The sequence below is a fragment of the Thalassophryne amazonica genome, chromosome 19, assembly GCF_902500255.1.
Source record: "Thalassophryne amazonica chromosome 19, fThaAma1.1, whole genome shotgun sequence".
NCBI classification, from domain to species: domain Eukaryota; kingdom Metazoa; phylum Chordata; class Actinopteri; order Batrachoidiformes; family Batrachoididae; genus Thalassophryne; species Thalassophryne amazonica.
In genome coordinates this window covers 30565355-30583149 of record NC_047121.1, presented here as the reverse complement: position 1 = coordinate 30583149, position 17795 = coordinate 30565355, and the positions used below count along the sequence as shown (strand labels likewise).

Genomic DNA, 17795 nt, shown 5'->3' with positions numbered 1-17795 from the left:
TGCAATATGACAAGTCACTGTAGAGGGTGACATGGGGCAGGTGATTTTCAGGCATCCTGATAACACGCCCAGCCCATCTGAGAGTGTGTTTTGTTATTGCTTTGATGCTTTGAGAGTTGACTTTGCTGAGCACAGAGATGTTGGTGGCACAATCCTCCCATTTGATGCTGAGAATCTTTGCTCTGATGGAATCTTTGGAGTTTCTTCAAATTGTGTCAATACAGTGTCCATGTTTCGCAGCTGTAGAGGAGGGTGGAGAGAATGGTAGACCACAAGTTTTGTCTTCAGTTTGAGGTTCTGTTTTTTTATTTAATTTTTGTTAATCTAATAAAAACAATTTAGGCGCAAAAGTCTAGACTGTGCAGATTTATTTCACACATTGCAAAGAAAAAAAACAAAACATCAATTCAAATTACGGAACAGGATTGTTGTGGATACTTCATTGGTATCAACTAGTTAAATGATACAGATAAGTTTGTTTATACACAAAAATCTACATGAACACATTTGAAATGAGTGTAACGTTAACATGTGATGCCCTAATCCCTTTAGAATATGATCACAATGACAAGAAATATAAAATTCAGCAAAAGCTTGGTCTGTCTCTCTCTCTCTCTCACACACACACTCACACACACACACACATACACACACACACTATAATAATGTGTATAATACATACAATAGCTATATTGATAATGTTCAGGAATGTGTTTCTAAACCTTGCTGCTATTTGCTATATAACATGCGCACACCTTTCTCAAAATATGAATGGCGTGTACACTTCCCTGACAGGGTATGTGATCAGATCAATAACCTTTCATCCTGATCATCTGCAAACACATTTTTTTACATACAACCCCAATTCCAATGAAGTTGGGGCGTTGTGTAAAATGTAAATTAAAAACAGAATACAATGATTTGCAAATCCTCTTCAACCTATATTCAATTGAATACACCACAAAGACAAGATATTTAATGTTCAATCTGATAAATTTGATTGTTTTTGTGCAAATATTTCCTCATTTTGAAATGGATGCCTGCAACACGTTTCAAAAAAGCTGGGACAGTGGTATGTTTACCACTGTGTTACATCACCTTTCCTTCTCACAACACTCAATAAGCATTTGGGAACTGAGGACTCTAATTGTTGAAGCTTCTACAGGTGGAATTCTTTGCCATTCTTGCTTGATGTAGAACTTCAGTTGTTCAGCAGTCTGGGGTCTCCATTGTATTTTGCACTTCATAATGCGCCACACATTTTCAATTGGCGACAGGTCTGGACTGCAGGCAGGCCAGTCTAGTACCCGCACTCTTTTACTACGAAGCCACGCTGCTGTAACACGTGCAGAATGCGACTTGGCATTGTCTTGCTGAAATAAGCAGGGACGTCCCTGAAAAATACGTTGCTCTTCTGATTATATTATGTACTGTAGATGATGGAGTCCCTAAATTCCTTGCAACTGAATGTTGAGAAACATTGCTCTTAAGCTGTTGGACTATTTTTTCATGCAGTTGTTCACATAGTGGTGATCTCTGCCCCATCTTTGGACTTTTGGGGATGCTCCTTTTATACCCAATCATGACACTCACAGTTAGCGTCCTCAGTTCCCAAAAGCTTATTGAGTGTTGTGAGAAGGAAAGGTGATGTAACACAGTGGTAAACATATCACTGTCCCAACTTTTTTGAAACATGTTGCAGGCATGCATTTCAAAATGAGCAAATATTTGCACAAAAACAATAAGGTTTATCAGTTTGAACATTAAATATCTTGTCTTTGTGTTGTATTCAGTTGAATATAGGTTGAAGAGGATTTGGAAATCATTGTATTCTGTTATTTACATTTTACACAATGTCCCAACTTCATTGGAATTGGGGTTGTAGTAAAACAGCAGGTCCTCATGGAACAAATCATTAAAACAATTTAAAAACAGTCATTTAATAACCTAAAGCTGTCAGATTGTACTTTAAAATGAACTAACAAGCATTTCAGGACTTGTGAATCTCAGCAGTTTGGTGTATGTGTATATAAAACAGCATAAAGGACAGAAAACATTAATAAAAGAATGAGTGAATTCTTGCAAAAGCAGCTAAGAAATCACAATACAAGTGCAATATTCAGTAACCCTGAGTTAAAGTAAGAAAAAGTCAGCATTCACCATTTGCAAAGTGCTGGGAGTAGTGTCTTTAAAACACAAGATTGTGTAAAAGATGAGTGTAACTCATTCATGTGGATGAGTTGAAGCTGGTTAGATTCTGGTGGTGGTCTGCAGGATGTTTCAGTTTATCTGGTTCAGTTCCTTGGCTTTATTTCTCAGATGCCTCTTGCGCATCCTGATTATCCACTGGATGGTGAGTTTGGCAAAATTAGCAGCCTTGAAGAGCGCCATGAAGACTCCACAGAGAATGGCTATGGAATTCCAGGCATTTGCAGTCACTATCTGTTTGGGGGAAAATGTAATCCATTTGTCACATAAACGTATATGGGAAGATTAATAGTTTGGGGGTGGGGTAGCTGAGAGAACGTACCAGTCTGATTTCCTGCATAAAAGGATCCCGCCATTCGAAGACAGCAAAGAAAAGTTCATTGCTTTTCTGTGCTTCAGGCCTTTTGTCATTGAATTTCACCACAGTGGACTACAAAATTGAAAATAACTGGTTATGGTTTGTTGTATGGGCTCGTATTATGTCGGGAAAAAGAAATAAAAAAAAGAAATACCTCTTGCCGAAACTCAATTCCGTCATTGGTTGTCCCAGTTGTCTTCACTAAAGACATCTTGACCCAGGTTCTGAATCCTCCAGAGAAAGTCCACATGGAGTAATTCCTCTCACAATCCATCATGAACTGTGACTGATTACCACTAAAGAAGTAGAACACAAAGCACGATGATGAAACAGAGCCAAATAGTTTTTGCAAAAGACTTTTTATCCTCCAATATGCAAGGAACCCATATGTGAAATATCAGAACTGCTCGTTTATGTGTGTAAATCTGATGGGCGTTTTGGACTTAACATGAAATAAACTCGTGTCACCTGTCATCCCCTTTAAAAGCAGGACTGACAAAGGAACCTGTGGGAGATTTTTTTCTTTTTCCTGAGGGTTACTGGATCAGCATCAAAGCCCACCAGCAGAGAGCAGCCACCAAAGCTCTGACGGGAAGCAGCTAATCAGTAAAGTGAAGTTTTCATGGTTTTCCATTAGTATTTATTTCCTTTCTTCTTCTTCCTTTTAATGGTTTTTAATTCAGTTTAATTTTATATGCAAGCAGAAAGTATATGTGTCTTAAACGCACTTATGTCAGATGCATCTAAATACTGCGATATACGGTAAAACCATTTTTTTGGTGGTCTATGGAGCAACTGCTTTCTGCCACCTTATGATAGCATTCTATCAGCACTGTGCCTGACCACACCTTGTTTGAAGACCAACACACCCACAGGCCACAATCCAGCACAACTCTACTCACAATTTAAACAATGTGGGTTCTTGGCCATAAAAAAAAAAATCACATATGCTTGTTGTATGCTTTCTGTATCTTGTTTTACAGGTTATACGTTCAACACTTTGCTCCAACTCCTACTTACTGTCTACCTAGCAAGAAATATGAATCAGATATTATTCAGTGTGTGATGATGGCTCTTCAGAAAGTTGTCAGTCAAGCAACAATTTACTAAAATACTTCAATCAACACAGACATATCCTCAGAAATATTTGAAAAATCTTCCTTCACTTATCAATCAATCATTACCTTTCAGCGAAGTCGCTAAATTTGGCAAAAAGCATATAAGTGATGGCACTGAAATCTGCTTGTGTTTCATTCTGGCTGAACTGCATGAAGATTAACTCCTTGTTTCTGACATCAGATGGGCCACGGACCACCAAGGCTTTTTTCTGTGACACAGAGGTGAACAGTTAGTAATATATACCTTTAAAATAAACAAAAAAGATCAGTGTAACAGATGAGCAGTGGACCGTTTTGATAGTCCCTGTGCTGGTGACAGTTTAGATGAGTGTGTCTGTGTGTGTGTGTGTGTGTGTGTGTGTGTGTGTGTGTGTGTGTGTGTGTGTGTGTGTGTGTGTGTGTGTGTGTGTGTGTGTGTGTGTGTGTGTGTGTGTGTGTGAGTAAGTGAGTGAGTGAGTGAGTGATGTAGTACATCCCAGCCAGCTTGTGTAGACGATAACTCAAAAATGAGGATGAACTGATTAGTGCATGCTGATTCTGTTGCACCAGATTAATCTCAAAATCAATTTGCGTACATATGCAAGATCCCATAGTGGCATCTATGGCTGCAGCTATCAAATATTTTTGGAATCGAGTATTCTATCAATTATTTTTTCGATTAATCGAGTAATCGGATAAAAAAAGTACTTTGGTATTTTTAAACAATATCAGTTGTGGCAGGGCTCTCCCTAAGCAATGGCACAATGTCACTGTGCCATCATTCAGATTTTTAAGTTTAGGATGTTCCCTCTCTGTTTTCCCAGGTAATTATTTATTTTTTCACATTATTAAGAGTTTTGGAGCTTTGCCAAACCATAAACCCAGGCGCTCTGTGAAATCTTCAGTCTGCGGACAGGACATTCTTTTTTTTTTTCTTATTGCACATTTCATTTGCAGTTTTTATTGCTGTGATTTATTCAGTGTTTAGTGTATATTTCTACATGCCATACAGAGCAGCTCAAACTGAAGTCAAATTCATTGTTTTCTGTGGATACTTGGCGAATAACAAAGCCTTTGGAAAAAACGGCTGTGGAGTGCAACATTTCCACGACAGCTGCACTGATAAATTATCTCTACAGCCTGTTGATAAAAACTCTAATCAAATCTGAATATAGGCATTTTTTTTAATAGTTAAACATGATTAATTTAAAGTGCGCTTCCTTTCGGTTCATCTGCAGAGGTGGAGAGCAGCCAGTGGAGCAAACCACATTTTAATATATATATATATATATATATATATAAACACACTGCTCCACTTTAAATGCATAATAAGTCCATTTCAGATGATCAGCACAGACCCTTTCTCTTAAAAGGCTTTATTTTACTCAGCATGTGGCTTTTAAAACTTGTAGCATCACCTGCTACATTGATTACCGCTTACATTAGTTATGGGCATGCGCTACGGTCTTCTTCTCGGTTTTTTGTGGGAGCGTTACAGTGCCACCTACAGGCCTGGCATATGTACTACTTTAAACGAAGCTTCGAGGCAAAGAATTTGCCTCAAACATTTTTTGTAATCGAATTATTCGAATTACTCGATTAATTGTTTCACATTAGCATCAGCTAACAAGTGGGTGTAAGCTAGTTACCGAACATGATATCGACTATGTGGGTCTATTCAACATGAAACATACGAAAGAAGGGAAAAGTAAAACCGTTAAAAAAAAAGATAGAATGTGTGGCTGTGGATCGTGCTAATTATTTTCATCACTACTGCAAGTTAGCAACAGTTAACTCAAAACACTGATCTGTAAAAAAAGGTTTTTGAACACCCCCCCCCCCCCCCCCCCCCAGAGTCTACAAAAAAGCAACATATTAGTGGTACATGCTGCAATGCCATCTGATGAACACTGGCACTTGCTGGACGATTCAGGATTGTGTATCTGTATGATTTTTATACTGAAACAGTATAGGAGGCACCAGGTCTGTACATGCACTAGCATATACACTGCTTGTGCAAGTAGTGCACACCTTTTAATATATCATGGCCCTCCTTTAATTGCTTCACTAATCACTAATAAACTCATGAGGTGCTTTCAGTCCAAAGAATCAAAGATGCAGATGCAGAGAAAAAAGGCAAATCTGTGACACACCACATGTGTACTGTCCATAAATACTGAATTCTAGAAACTAATATTTGCTTTATAGTAAAAACTGTCACATTTTTTGCCAGTACATAAATAAACACCACACATTTAACTTCTGAAGTGGAACAAGAGGACAATGTTTTCAAAAGCCTCTATGAAAAGGACCCCACCAGTAAAATGTCTTCATGACTAACCTGTGATTCGTTTGTGAACGGACCCATGTAAGTGACTTGGTTAATGATGCAGTCCCCTTTTTGAGGCTTTCCTGGGTCCACTAAAGGTGGAATGTTGTCATGATAATGGTGCTTGCAGCTCAACAGCTGAGCATTGCCAGGATACAGAGCAATACCTGCTTAATTCACACACACACGCGCGCACACACACACACATGCAAGAAATAACATGTTAAACCATCATGTGCCAGGATTCCTGATTAGTTGTAATTATGATCATTCCCATTTTAAACTGTTCATTTCTCGAATTACAATCCCAGTCATCATTAACACCAATAACACCAATTCCATATAGGCTCAGAGGCCCGTTAAAGCCCGAGTTTATGTCTGGATTCTGTAGCGTGAAGCAGATGACAACAACTTTCCCTAAGCAAGACACCAGTCTGACACAGATTACCCCCCAGCCAAGGTCCGGTACCCACTTACAGCTGCATGGACTGAGACAGTGCATTTGAATGATATTGTCCAAGGCCACAGACAGTGTTGCCACAGTAACATTGAAAAGTTACTTTAAACAGTTACATTTTACAGTTACTTTTAACTAATAAGGTATCTAGTATTCTAACTTGGGTATTTTTAAGACTGAGTTCTCAGCAAAGTAACTATTAGTTACATTGCTGATTGCTCAATCTTAAGAGTAACCAAGTTAGATAACTAGATACCTTATTAGTTACCTTACTTGTTAAGCCTGCGTCCCACTGAATAATGAAGGATGAAGAAGGAGCCACGCATGAGTGTGTCACGATTATTTGAAGAATGACCCACGTTTTCATCTATCGCATATCTGCTATGAAGGTGCCTCTATGTGCCTCTCTGTACCCCGCATGTGCCGCGTAGCAGCCTCTAGTGAGCCACGACCGACCTGTAATTACAGCCTTGAATGGCTCGCATCAGCCACACTAAGCCACGTAGTGCCATGATAGCGCCATGATAGCGCCATGTTGGCGCACGTTTAGGCATGAGTTTGGTCCAAACCTCCAGCCCTCCCACACCTGGTCCCTTTAAAGTGTGGGTTTTCAATTCACAGATTCACAGCACCATTTAAAGATGTCCTTTTTTTTTTAAACGCAGTCCAAAAATAGACACTCCAGCACAGTTCCGCAGTTGTGCGCTGTGCGCCAGGCTGCTGTCCACCTGTAATGCACCAGACCAGCTAGACCCGAACCACGGGTTCCTGGAGAGCCGCCTCTGTGCTCCTCGCTGGCTCCATGGCTCTCTGGCTTTTCTTCTGCAGCTTTAAACACACAAAACTTTATGTTTGTCCGTTTATTTCTGCAAAATCGCTCTTTTGCACGCGCGCTGCTGTTGTCCTTTCATGGACAGCTGCCTCTGTGTTCTTTCTAAGTGGCTTCCTTTGCATCCGTGACTTGCTGACTTTATTTTTTCACTGGCTTTAAACACAGTCATTTTTACAATGTGAGTCCACTTTTAAGTTTGTGTTCATCCATTTATTTCTGCAAAAGTGCTCTTTTGCACGTGGTGAGTTACCAGAGCAAGAATTTTAGCTGAGGAAGCTTCTGCGATTTGAAGCGAAACGTCAAGCAACCCAGTCCAGTCGAAGATTCAAGCTTCTCTACTATGGAAACCACCTGGACAACTGAGAGCCTACACAGAAAACCCTCTCGTAGCAAAGAAAACATGCTGCGTGGCTCCTCCTTCATCCTTCATTATTCGGTGGGACCCAGGCTTTAGTTACAAGTTGTCGGCAGCTCAGAATAAAGTAACTGCATAAAGCTGCTAATGAAGTAACTGTATAAAGTAACTAAAAAAGTAATGAATAAAGTAACTTTTCAAAGTTACTGTGGCAACACTGGTCACAGACACGTAGCGTGACCGCGATACCAACCTGGGTGTGAAAATAACTCAACTTCTTTGTAAGTCACAGACATGACGGGGTGATTGAGTTTCTCCATGAAGTCAGAGATGGTATGGTAGACCAGGAAAGCTGCCACTGTAGTCAGTAGCAGGTAGATGGAGATGAGCACCACAGTGCACACATTCTTCACACAGTTTTTACTGAATTTCTTCTGTGCACTAAAGCTTCTGTCTTCCTCCTCTGTCACAGGGAAGGAAAAAAACAGGTACATATAAAGGTACATGTAAATAATTTCAGACTGCAAAATGAAAATGAAGGCTTACTTTTTTTACACAGAGGAACCTATCTAATTAACATGTAATAACTCAGTAATGAATATAAGAATATGAGGTCTGTCAATAAAGTAACAGTCCTTTTTATTTTTTCAAAAACTATATGGATTTGAATCACGTGCAATTACATCAGCCAACCTTGAACCCTCGTGCGCATGCGTGAGTTTTTCCACGCCTGTCGGTTGCGTCATTCGCCTGTGGGCAGGCTTTGAGTGAGGAGTGGTCCAGCCCTCTCGTCTTTTTTTTCATTGTTCAGGAATGGCTCAGAGACTGGAGCTTTGCTTTATCAAAATTTTTTCAGAAACTGTGAGGCACATCGAAGTGGACACCATTCGAGAAATTCAGACAGTTTTTGGTGAAAATTTTAACGGCTGATGAGAGATTATGGAGTGTTACTGTCGCTTTAAGGACTCCCCACGGAGCCGCAGGGCGCGCCACGCTCCGAGCCGCCGTCGCCAGCCTGTTTCAAGCTGAAAACTTCCAAATTTAAGCCTCTGTTGACCCAGGACGTCGTGAGAGAACAGAGAAGTTTCAGAAGAGCTCGGGATCAGCAGTTTATCCAGACATTCCACTGTTAAAGGAGATTTTGTAATGAAAGACGTGCGGACGGATTCGCGCGTCGGCACCCAGCCGCTCATGGCGCGGCGCCACAGCAAAACACCTCCGTGTTGATAACCATTCGTAAGATTCAGACGGTTTTCGATGGCTTTCAGTCGAGTGAGTATCCGAGAAATTGTTTAACAGCTGGGCATGTTCAAACTTGTCCCGTAATGCTTCCAACGGAGGTGTTTTGCTGTGGCGCCGTCCGCACATCTTTCATTACAAAATCTCCTTTAACAGTGGAATGTCCGGATAAACTGCTGATCCCGAGCTCTTCTGAGACTTCTCTGTTCTTTCACGATGTCCTGGGTCAACAGAGGCTTAAATTTGGAAGTTTTCAGCTCGAAACAGGCAGACGACAGCGGCTCGGAGCACGGCGCGCCCTGTGGCTCCGTGGGGAGTCCTTAAAGCGACAGTAACACTCCATAATCTCTCATCAGCCGTTAAAATTTTCACCGAAAACCAGCTGAATTTCTCGAATGGTGTCCACTCGGATGTGCCTCACAGTTTTTGAAAAAATTTTGATCAAGCAAAGCGCCAGTCTCTGAGCCATTCCTGAACAATGAAAAAAAGACGAGAGGGGTGGACCAGTGCTCACTCAAAGCCTGCCCACAGGCAAATGACGCAACCGACAGGCGTGGAAAAACTCACGCATGCGCACGAGGGTTCAAGGTTGGCTGATGTAATCGCACGTGATTCAAATCCATATAGTTTTTGAAAAAAAATAATAAGGACCGTTACTTTATTGACAGACCTCGTATATTAAACCCTACAGGCAAACAACAAAATAATAAATAAATAAAATCAAACCTGGGACTTTATAAATTTCCTCTGTTATGTGATCAACCCTGTTTGTCAAAAATTCAATAAATGTTTTATAGATTAAGGCAGAACTTTATGGACCAAAGATAAGGAGGATAAGGAACAGTGTGTCTGCGTCGTCAAAATATTTCCATCGGGTATTGCGAAGGCTTTGTGTCCGTCTGTCTGTGCTCAGTATAAGTCCAGTCCTGTTACTGCCAGAGTCTTCAAATTCACAGGGAACATTCTTGGGACACAGACCTCGCAAAAGTTCAAAGATGGATAATCTTGACCTATTTTAAGAGATCAAAAGGCCACAGTCTGTTTCCTATTTTTATGCTATAAATCATGCAAATCCACTTTTTCTTTCCTCTTTTTTTGGGGGGGGATGACAGCCAATGAGTGTAGAGAGGCACTGCGATGTCACTGGCTGGTCTCACTCTCTGGCTGCTAATTCAACATGGTGGAATTGCTTCGAAACCACTGCATTTCTGTGTAAATCTCACATGTCTCTCATATTATGTAAAAGCTAGCAAAAATAAACACTTCTAAAACTGAAAACACAGTTTTTGTAACCTCATAATACCTCTGAACTGATTTACAAGACATCTCATGGATGTCAGCGTGCACACTAGAGGTGGGCGGATCGATCCTAATATCGATAATATCGATACCAACGTTGGTATTGATATTGAACGATCCTCATGTAAAAAGATCAATACTTAAGCTTTTTTCTCTCCCGCACGCACTGACTGCTGCGCACGCAGATTCATCAAAGTCTACTCTCTGTCTGCGCTGTGTCACAGAACACGGAGCAGCGCACGTATTGTGGTTTGTCAGCCCTCTACCTGAGGAGATTTTGTTTTAAGTTGTGTTGAGTGATATTTTTTTAAACAAAAATGTAGATTGTGATAATAAAGTATTTTGTTGTCACGTACAATGTTTGGCAAAATTCTATCCTAGGTCTTTTGGATCCTTTGGATCTATGAAGCGTAAATATGAAAAAGTATCGGTATCGATATCGGCAATACTGGAGCTGTATTTACTTGGTATCGGATCAATACCAAAATTCCCGGTATCGTCCACTTCTAGTGCACACGCATCACACGCCGCCAAAGGAAACTTCTGTTCTTTTCAAAAGCTCATGTATGCGCACACGCATGCCTTCCTGCAGACGGCGTTAAAAGGTACATGCTCATACGGCCGAGGGTATTTTAGCACGGAGTTATATTTTTAAATTACTGTCACATATGACAAAAAAGTTCATATCCATCTGACTTGTTCTGGAAGACACATCCATGAGATGGTTCTGCGTTCAGCGGGACGTGTCAACACTAGGGATGTGTACTGATCAGTGTTGCCACAGTTACTTTGAAAAAGTAATCCAATTACTGATTACTCCTTGAAAAAGTAACTTAGTTACTTTACTGATTACTCAATTGTAAAAGTAACTAAGTTAGATTACTAGTTACTTTTTTAGTTACTTTTCCCAGCTGCCGACAACAACCCTCAGCCCACCTCAACATGACAATGATACCTGTTTTGCCAAAACTTACTTTATAGTCACCCTTTCTTGACTTCAATGAAAATAAATACTTGTTTTATAAAAAGTAAAATAAAGACCTCTTTCTTGACCTCATATTTAACTGTTGACAGCACTGTAACAGTAAAACTTGCAATTTCGAACCTACATTGTTTATAAATGTAACTATTAAATTCATTCTAGCATTTTTCTAACATTTAAATTCTCTCTAAATATTTTACTTGTCGAAATTAATATTATTTCAAGTAGTATTAGTAGTTGTAGTAAAAAAAGGCTTCAAAACTGGACCTTTAATCTAGGGGTGTTGTGAGGGGGGCACATCCCTCCCCCACGCCCCCATTCCATCTGGATTCGCCCCTACTTTGGCGTTTGAGCACAAAGAATGGATAACATTTATTTATGCAGAAAACATGACCAGATTTACAGGTAAGAAAGTTTTATTGTGTTTTCACATCATGTGGTCCTCAGAAAGAGAGTTTAGGTGCATTTGAGTGGAAAATAGTGTTAGTTGTTGACGCGTCGCGGAGGATCAGCTGTTTTAACGTGCAGATACAGAGCGGCTCAGCTCAGCTCTAAATAAAGGAGGAAAAAAGTATAAAAATGTCTTTGTAAAGCTCAGTGCAGGTGTGCTGATCACCGTGCTTTAAGAGGAGACGACGAGTCGAGCAGCTGCAAAAAACCGTGGATGAAAAGCTCACAGCTCACTTAAAGTGGGCAGTTCAGTCGAACCCAGACCTCCTGCCCACGGACCAAGTTTAATGCTGCTATCGGCCCACAATGAAAAATAATAGTAACGCACAGTGACTTGGAGAAGTAACTTTAATCTGATTACTGATTTGGAAAGATTAACGCGTTATATTACTCGTTACTAAAAAAAGTGGTCAGATTAGAGTAACGCGTTACCGGCATCACTGGTACTGATAAGATTTTATCGATATCGATGCCATTATCGATTCTACTTATCGATCCGATTCCTTATCGATTCCCTTATCTCCCTTACCTTGTGAATTTTGTACTAAAAGTAGGCTTTACAGGTTTTCTATGTATTTCATTGAGTCTTAAAGTAAATAAATATGAAATTGGTCACTGTATCCTTGATCTCTGGACATAAATAAAAATAAACAAAACGGTGTTTCACTTTGAAATTATTAATTCCGACTGGACTCTATCGTTCTAACTTGACTCGTCAGAGAGCCGCGCAACGTTTGGAGCTGTGTGAACAGAACGGAGGACGATTCTCGTTTCTTTCTCACAACAAGACAGGTGTCCCAGTTAGTGACTTTAATCAGCACAAACGTGACTCACGACTGACATATTCAGGGATGAAAGTGATGAAAAACAAAAAAAGATGAAACCCAAAATTACCCCCCAACACCACCCGCACGAAAATGTTTCAATTCTAGAAGCTCTGAAATGCAATCTGGGACTATTCCAGACAATAAACTGCAGTGAGTGCAGCATCCATTTAGGTGAGAAAAAAACAAACTTTCCTTACTCAAATTCATTCCAGTAGTATTCTGCTCTTACTGGGATGCAGCAGTTTTCTAGCTTGGCAGATAGAGGACATCACTGAAGAAATTAACACACTGAAAATACAGTTTGACCGAAACAAACTGTCATTAAACTTAAATAAGACAGGGATGAAACGGAGGTGTAAGAGCCACTAGGTGTTCACAGGAAACACTTATTTATTTCTGTATGTATGTAGTTATTTATTTATGTATGTTCATTGTTAGTTGCTTTTATATTTTCTGTTGTGTTTCTATTCAGGTTCTTTTTGTCTCTTTCTCTAAAATTGTATATAAAAATCATTAGATCATTAACATATAAACAATAAATTTAAGAAATATTACAATTTGAAAACAAATGCACCCGAACGTGATGACAGCTGCAACTGCTTAATGCTAACTTTTAACATTGAAAATGCCATAGACATGGTAACGCGTTAGCATCGCTCCCGTTTTTAAGTTATAAAATACATCCGTCAACTGTTTCAGAAGACCATAACAGGTCGGTTTAACATAGAAAAGGTAAATAAAACTCACAGACGTATGCTCTTTAGGGTTTTAGCGGGGCAAAAATTAAGCGAAAGAAAGAATAAATGAAGCAATAGATCGAAGCATTGCTTCAATCTGCGAACCACTGCTTCGATTGGTTCAAGGTTCAAAACAAAGCCGCGCTGCAGAAAAGTTGATTATGGACCCGCTGCAGGGTCCGTAATCAATGTAGAGAAATGATCATTTTCCTGACAAACACCCCCCAAAACAACGGCCACTCTGAAGGACTGATAACAGAATCGTTAAGCACAAAGCTTATTGATGTCGGTGCATCGAATCATTTCTTAACGATACCCGAAAGGAACCGGTTCTCGATACCCATCCCTAGTCAACAGTGTGCAGGGAGACTTGCTGCTCAGGTATTTCTCCTGCTCTCCTTCCCTCCAACCAGCTGCTCCCTTCTACTTAAAGCAACATGCACAGAAATGGTTTGTTTTGTGGACCTGAAAACTAAATTTTCATTTTTTGGATCATTTCAGTATCTATGCGTATTTTGGACAATTCAATATTTATTTTTATAACTTTGGTGACTTTGATTACCTTTCTGAAAAAGTGTACATGATCTCTTTTACCATCACCTCAACCTTAACCTCAGATAGAACCACAACAGCAATAAAGAAGTCCAGTGTCTGTGTGCATCGCTTTACCAACACAGAGTGGCACACTACACATCTGCGCGCTGACACACTGCCAAAGCCTCAGTATTTAATGGTTCTTAATAACAACAGGTCAACATATTTCAAATTCTGGTATCAAAACTATCATATTAGACCCTTCAAGCCAAAAAAATTCTCAGCCGAACCCCTCTGTGTTAAAATGAGAACTCATTAAAAGCAGTGTGCTCTGTTTGAAATGTATGAATGTGTAATATTGTGAGTTAAACATGCCATTAACACCTTGTGAAATGCTGCCATATGGATCCTCTGGCTCCATGTCTTCAGGGGAACCGTCGAAAATATCTTGGGACTTTGCGTTACCATCCTCATCATCATTATATTTGTCATCATTGAACTGGGAGATTCGGAGAAGAAAACACAAGTACATTAACTAGTAAGTTCTTGTAAAAACAAGACAGAAACTTAAATCTCCAGTGTAGATACGCAGTTGTACAAAAATTATTTACAAACTGCATCAACACAAAGCAGAAATATACCTCCTGTAGTCCAAATAACATTCAAGCAAAATAATGACCAAGTAAATGTAGGCTACACATTGTGAATCATTCTTAAAGCGCAGTAAAAGTTTTGACTACTGTATAAGAAGTCAATCTGTTTAAAATACAAAATAAACACATTCTGCTGATACATAGTCAGGGTTACAGTTCTTGCACAATGCCTGTGCTAAATAAACAACAACTGTAATTATTTTCCTTCATGCACATCTTCATATGGTGTGCTACCACAGCTCCCTGCTCTGACACTGCACAGACAGGTCCTGGACAACATGACTCACTTTCCATACCTGCTGAGATCGATGACAAGATGCAACACTGACTCAAGTTTTCTATTTACACAACCATGTTTTCAACAATAGAGGCCTTTGACACAACACAAAACTTCGTGGCTACGAAGCCATCACCATGCCAACCCTGCTGACCTGGACCCTCCTACCGCCACCACCTGAAGACCCTCGAGCAATTCCGCCAACACTGCCTGAGTATCCTCCACATCAGGTGGGAAAACTACCATACCAACATCAGCGTCCTGGCTGATGCCAAGCTACAGAGCATCAAGTGGGTCATCATCAAGAACCAGCTTCGATGGGTGGGTCACGTCGTTAGGATGGATGACAGCCGACTTCCCAAACAGATCTTCTACTCTCATCAGAGTGAAGGAAAACAGTCAGGAGGAGGGCAGAAGAAATGCTGCAAGGATCTCCTGAAGCACAACCTCAAGAACTGCTCCGTCGACGTGAAGACCTGGAAAGAAGGCATGAAGCAACGAGCCAGCTGGCGAGCAATGATCCACAGTGGAGTTTGAAGACTTTGAAAAAATGCAAATGAACAACACAGAGGAAGGAGAGGGAAGAAGATCCTCACTGGCAGATGCTTCCCACAGCAACAGTGTGCAGCGTCTGTCAAAAACCGTGCACGGCAAGACCAGGTCTGTTCGGTCATCCCATCCGGGAATCAACCACAAGACGATCTTCCTCGCCACAGAGGGATAGCCGTGATGATGGTTGTGCTGACAAAATTGATGGACTGATGGACAGACCAAGTAATCATATTAGACCTTTCTCAAAATTTCTGATGGCAGGAATATAATAACTAGTACCTCTAATTAACAGCAAATGGGCTTTTCCTGTAGCACCAGTGCATGCTGGGACGGTTGTAACTGATGTATGACTGCCCCTTCAGCTTGCTTTTTTTCTTTTCTTTTTAAAGTGTTGCTTTTTAATGGAACAGGGCAAAGCTGTCCTCCTAAAAATGAGTCAGCTCTTTCACTCAGCGGAACGAAACTTTCCTGCCAACTCAGCTCTTTAGTAACATGATGCGACCTGAAAAATTTAGTGACCGTTGAACTGCCACCGAAGTCACTTAATCTGAGAACGTGTTTTCATATTAAATATTAACTATGAAATATACAGATAACATTGAGTACAAGCACTTTAAGTCAGCTGAGACTTTTCTTTCTTACCTCTTGGTATGAGCGCGAATTTTCTTTCCCGAACATTGCTCAGTCAGCACTTCTTTCAAAAGAAGCTTTCTTAAAAAAATAACAAAGTCATTTGTCCCCACCCTACATATTTCCCTTGGCACGTACCGAGGTCCCAGTTTTCGGTTCCCAAACGGGGGATTTGATAACAACAACGTCCATTCCTGAGAGAACAGTGAATTGACTCCTAGCTCGTTTCCTCACCGTAGTTCCCTTGTTGCCTCCTTCTCTCCTTCTTTTCGTGCAAACCTCGTGCTGCGTTCAAGTGCGCATTGTAAACTTTTCAATATCCTTCACTGCAAGATATAAAGTCAGGTGATGATTAAAAGTTTCTGACTGCATTATTATTACTGTGCAAGTTTTTTCCCTAGAACTTTGTTAAAAAAAAAAAGAAAGAAGTAGCTTTTGATTTTTTTTTTTCAGGTGCTGACAGCTCTTTTCAAACAAAAATCAAAATTTTGTGTCATTCATTTTTTTTTATACCCGCTTACTCCAATTAAGGATCAGAGGGGGTTGGAGTCTATCCCCGTAGTCATAGGATAAGAGGTGAGGTACACCCTGGACAGGTCACCAATCTATCACAGGGCCATAAATTCACATCTACTGATCACCAACTAATTTCTGAGCCATTGCAGTCTGCATTTAGAAAACATCACTCCACAGAAACAGCACTTGTTAAAGTAGTTAATGATCTTCTGCGAGCAATAGACTCAGATACCACTACAGGCTTGGTGTTGTTGGATCTTAGTGCTGCGTTTGACACTGTTGATCGTCATATTGTACTTTTGATAGGCTAGAAAATTGTTTCAGGATTACTGGAACTGCCCTTGCGTGGTTGACGTTTTATCTGTCCGGTCGTTCCCACTGTGTTTTAGGCAATGACACTACCTCTGATGTTAGGGGCATGAAGTTTGGGGTTCCGCAGGGATCTGTTCTGGGCCCCCTGCTTGTTTCCCTGTATATAGCACCCTTCCGCAACATATTGCAGTGTTTTGGGGTTGCTTTTCATTGCTATGCTGATGACACTTAATTATATATGCCGATAACTGCTGGAAATCTTGTCCACATAAAATTTCTAGAAGACTGCCTTGCAGCAGTGAGAAGTTGGATGTCGAGTAACTTTCTACTTTTGAACTGCGATAAGACTGAAATGATGGTTCTTGATCCAGCAAGACATCTGCATCAATTTGATCAGCTAGTGTTTAGCCTAGATTCATGTGTTATACATTATCATCATTACAAGGACTGCTTTCTCCATCTAATAGTCCATGGGCCAGGATCCCAAATTTCACATATCGGTACCACGTGAGGTGGCTAATTCTCATTGGTATTTTTGACATGCCATATGACTCTACTTTATGTTTTGATATGATAGCAGTCGCAGATTGGTAGCTTAATGATGGTAATCACTACATAAATGGGCGTACCCCACGAAAAGACTATGCAAATACACAATTTATCTGTATCATTTAGAATGCAAAATCTATCCTTTAATGAACACCAAAAGGGTCATATAAACATGTAAGGAACTGTAGTGACATAAAACTCTATTTGTATATAAACTGTAGTATATGTTTAAGTAAAAAAATATGTGGAGTGTGTGGAATATTACCAGCAAGTTATTCATCATCCATATCGTCATCAGAGTCTGATATCTCAACTTCTGTTTCTTCTTCACTGGCTTGGTTGTTGCAACTCTGTAGCTTGCACATGTCAGTGCGCTTCAAGCCATTGCTGAGGGAGGTACACTGGGGTAATTTGCAGGACCGCACACATTTGCATGCGAGCAGCTGCAGCACAACATCTGGTGCAGGTGAGCCACGCATCCACTGGATAGGGTGTTCACAATAATAGTAGTGTGGCATTCAGTCAGTGAGTTCATCAGTTTTGTGGACAAACAGGTGTGAATCAGGTGTCCCCTATTTAAGCATGAAGCCAGCACCTGTTGA

General features: G+C 40.4%; 1 protein-coding gene across 1 annotated transcript; it reads right to left on the bottom strand.

Annotated features, from left to right (window-relative positions):
- Positions 1 to 1885: 1885 nt before the first annotated feature.
- Positions 1886 to 16030, bottom strand: pacc1 (proton activated chloride channel 1). The gene is made up of 8 exons (XM_034159404.1): positions 15829 to 16030; positions 14089 to 14203; positions 7890 to 8099; positions 6005 to 6159; positions 3751 to 3893; positions 2721 to 2862; positions 2531 to 2638; positions 1886 to 2442 (listed from the first exon to the last, which is right to left on the bottom strand). The coding sequence occupies exons 1-8, from the start codon at positions 15862 to 15864 to the stop codon at positions 2281 to 2283; spliced, it is 1071 nt and encodes a 356-aa protein (XP_034015295.1). The 5' UTR covers positions 15865 to 16030; the 3' UTR covers positions 1886 to 2280.
- Positions 16031 to 17795: the final 1765 nt, after the last annotated feature.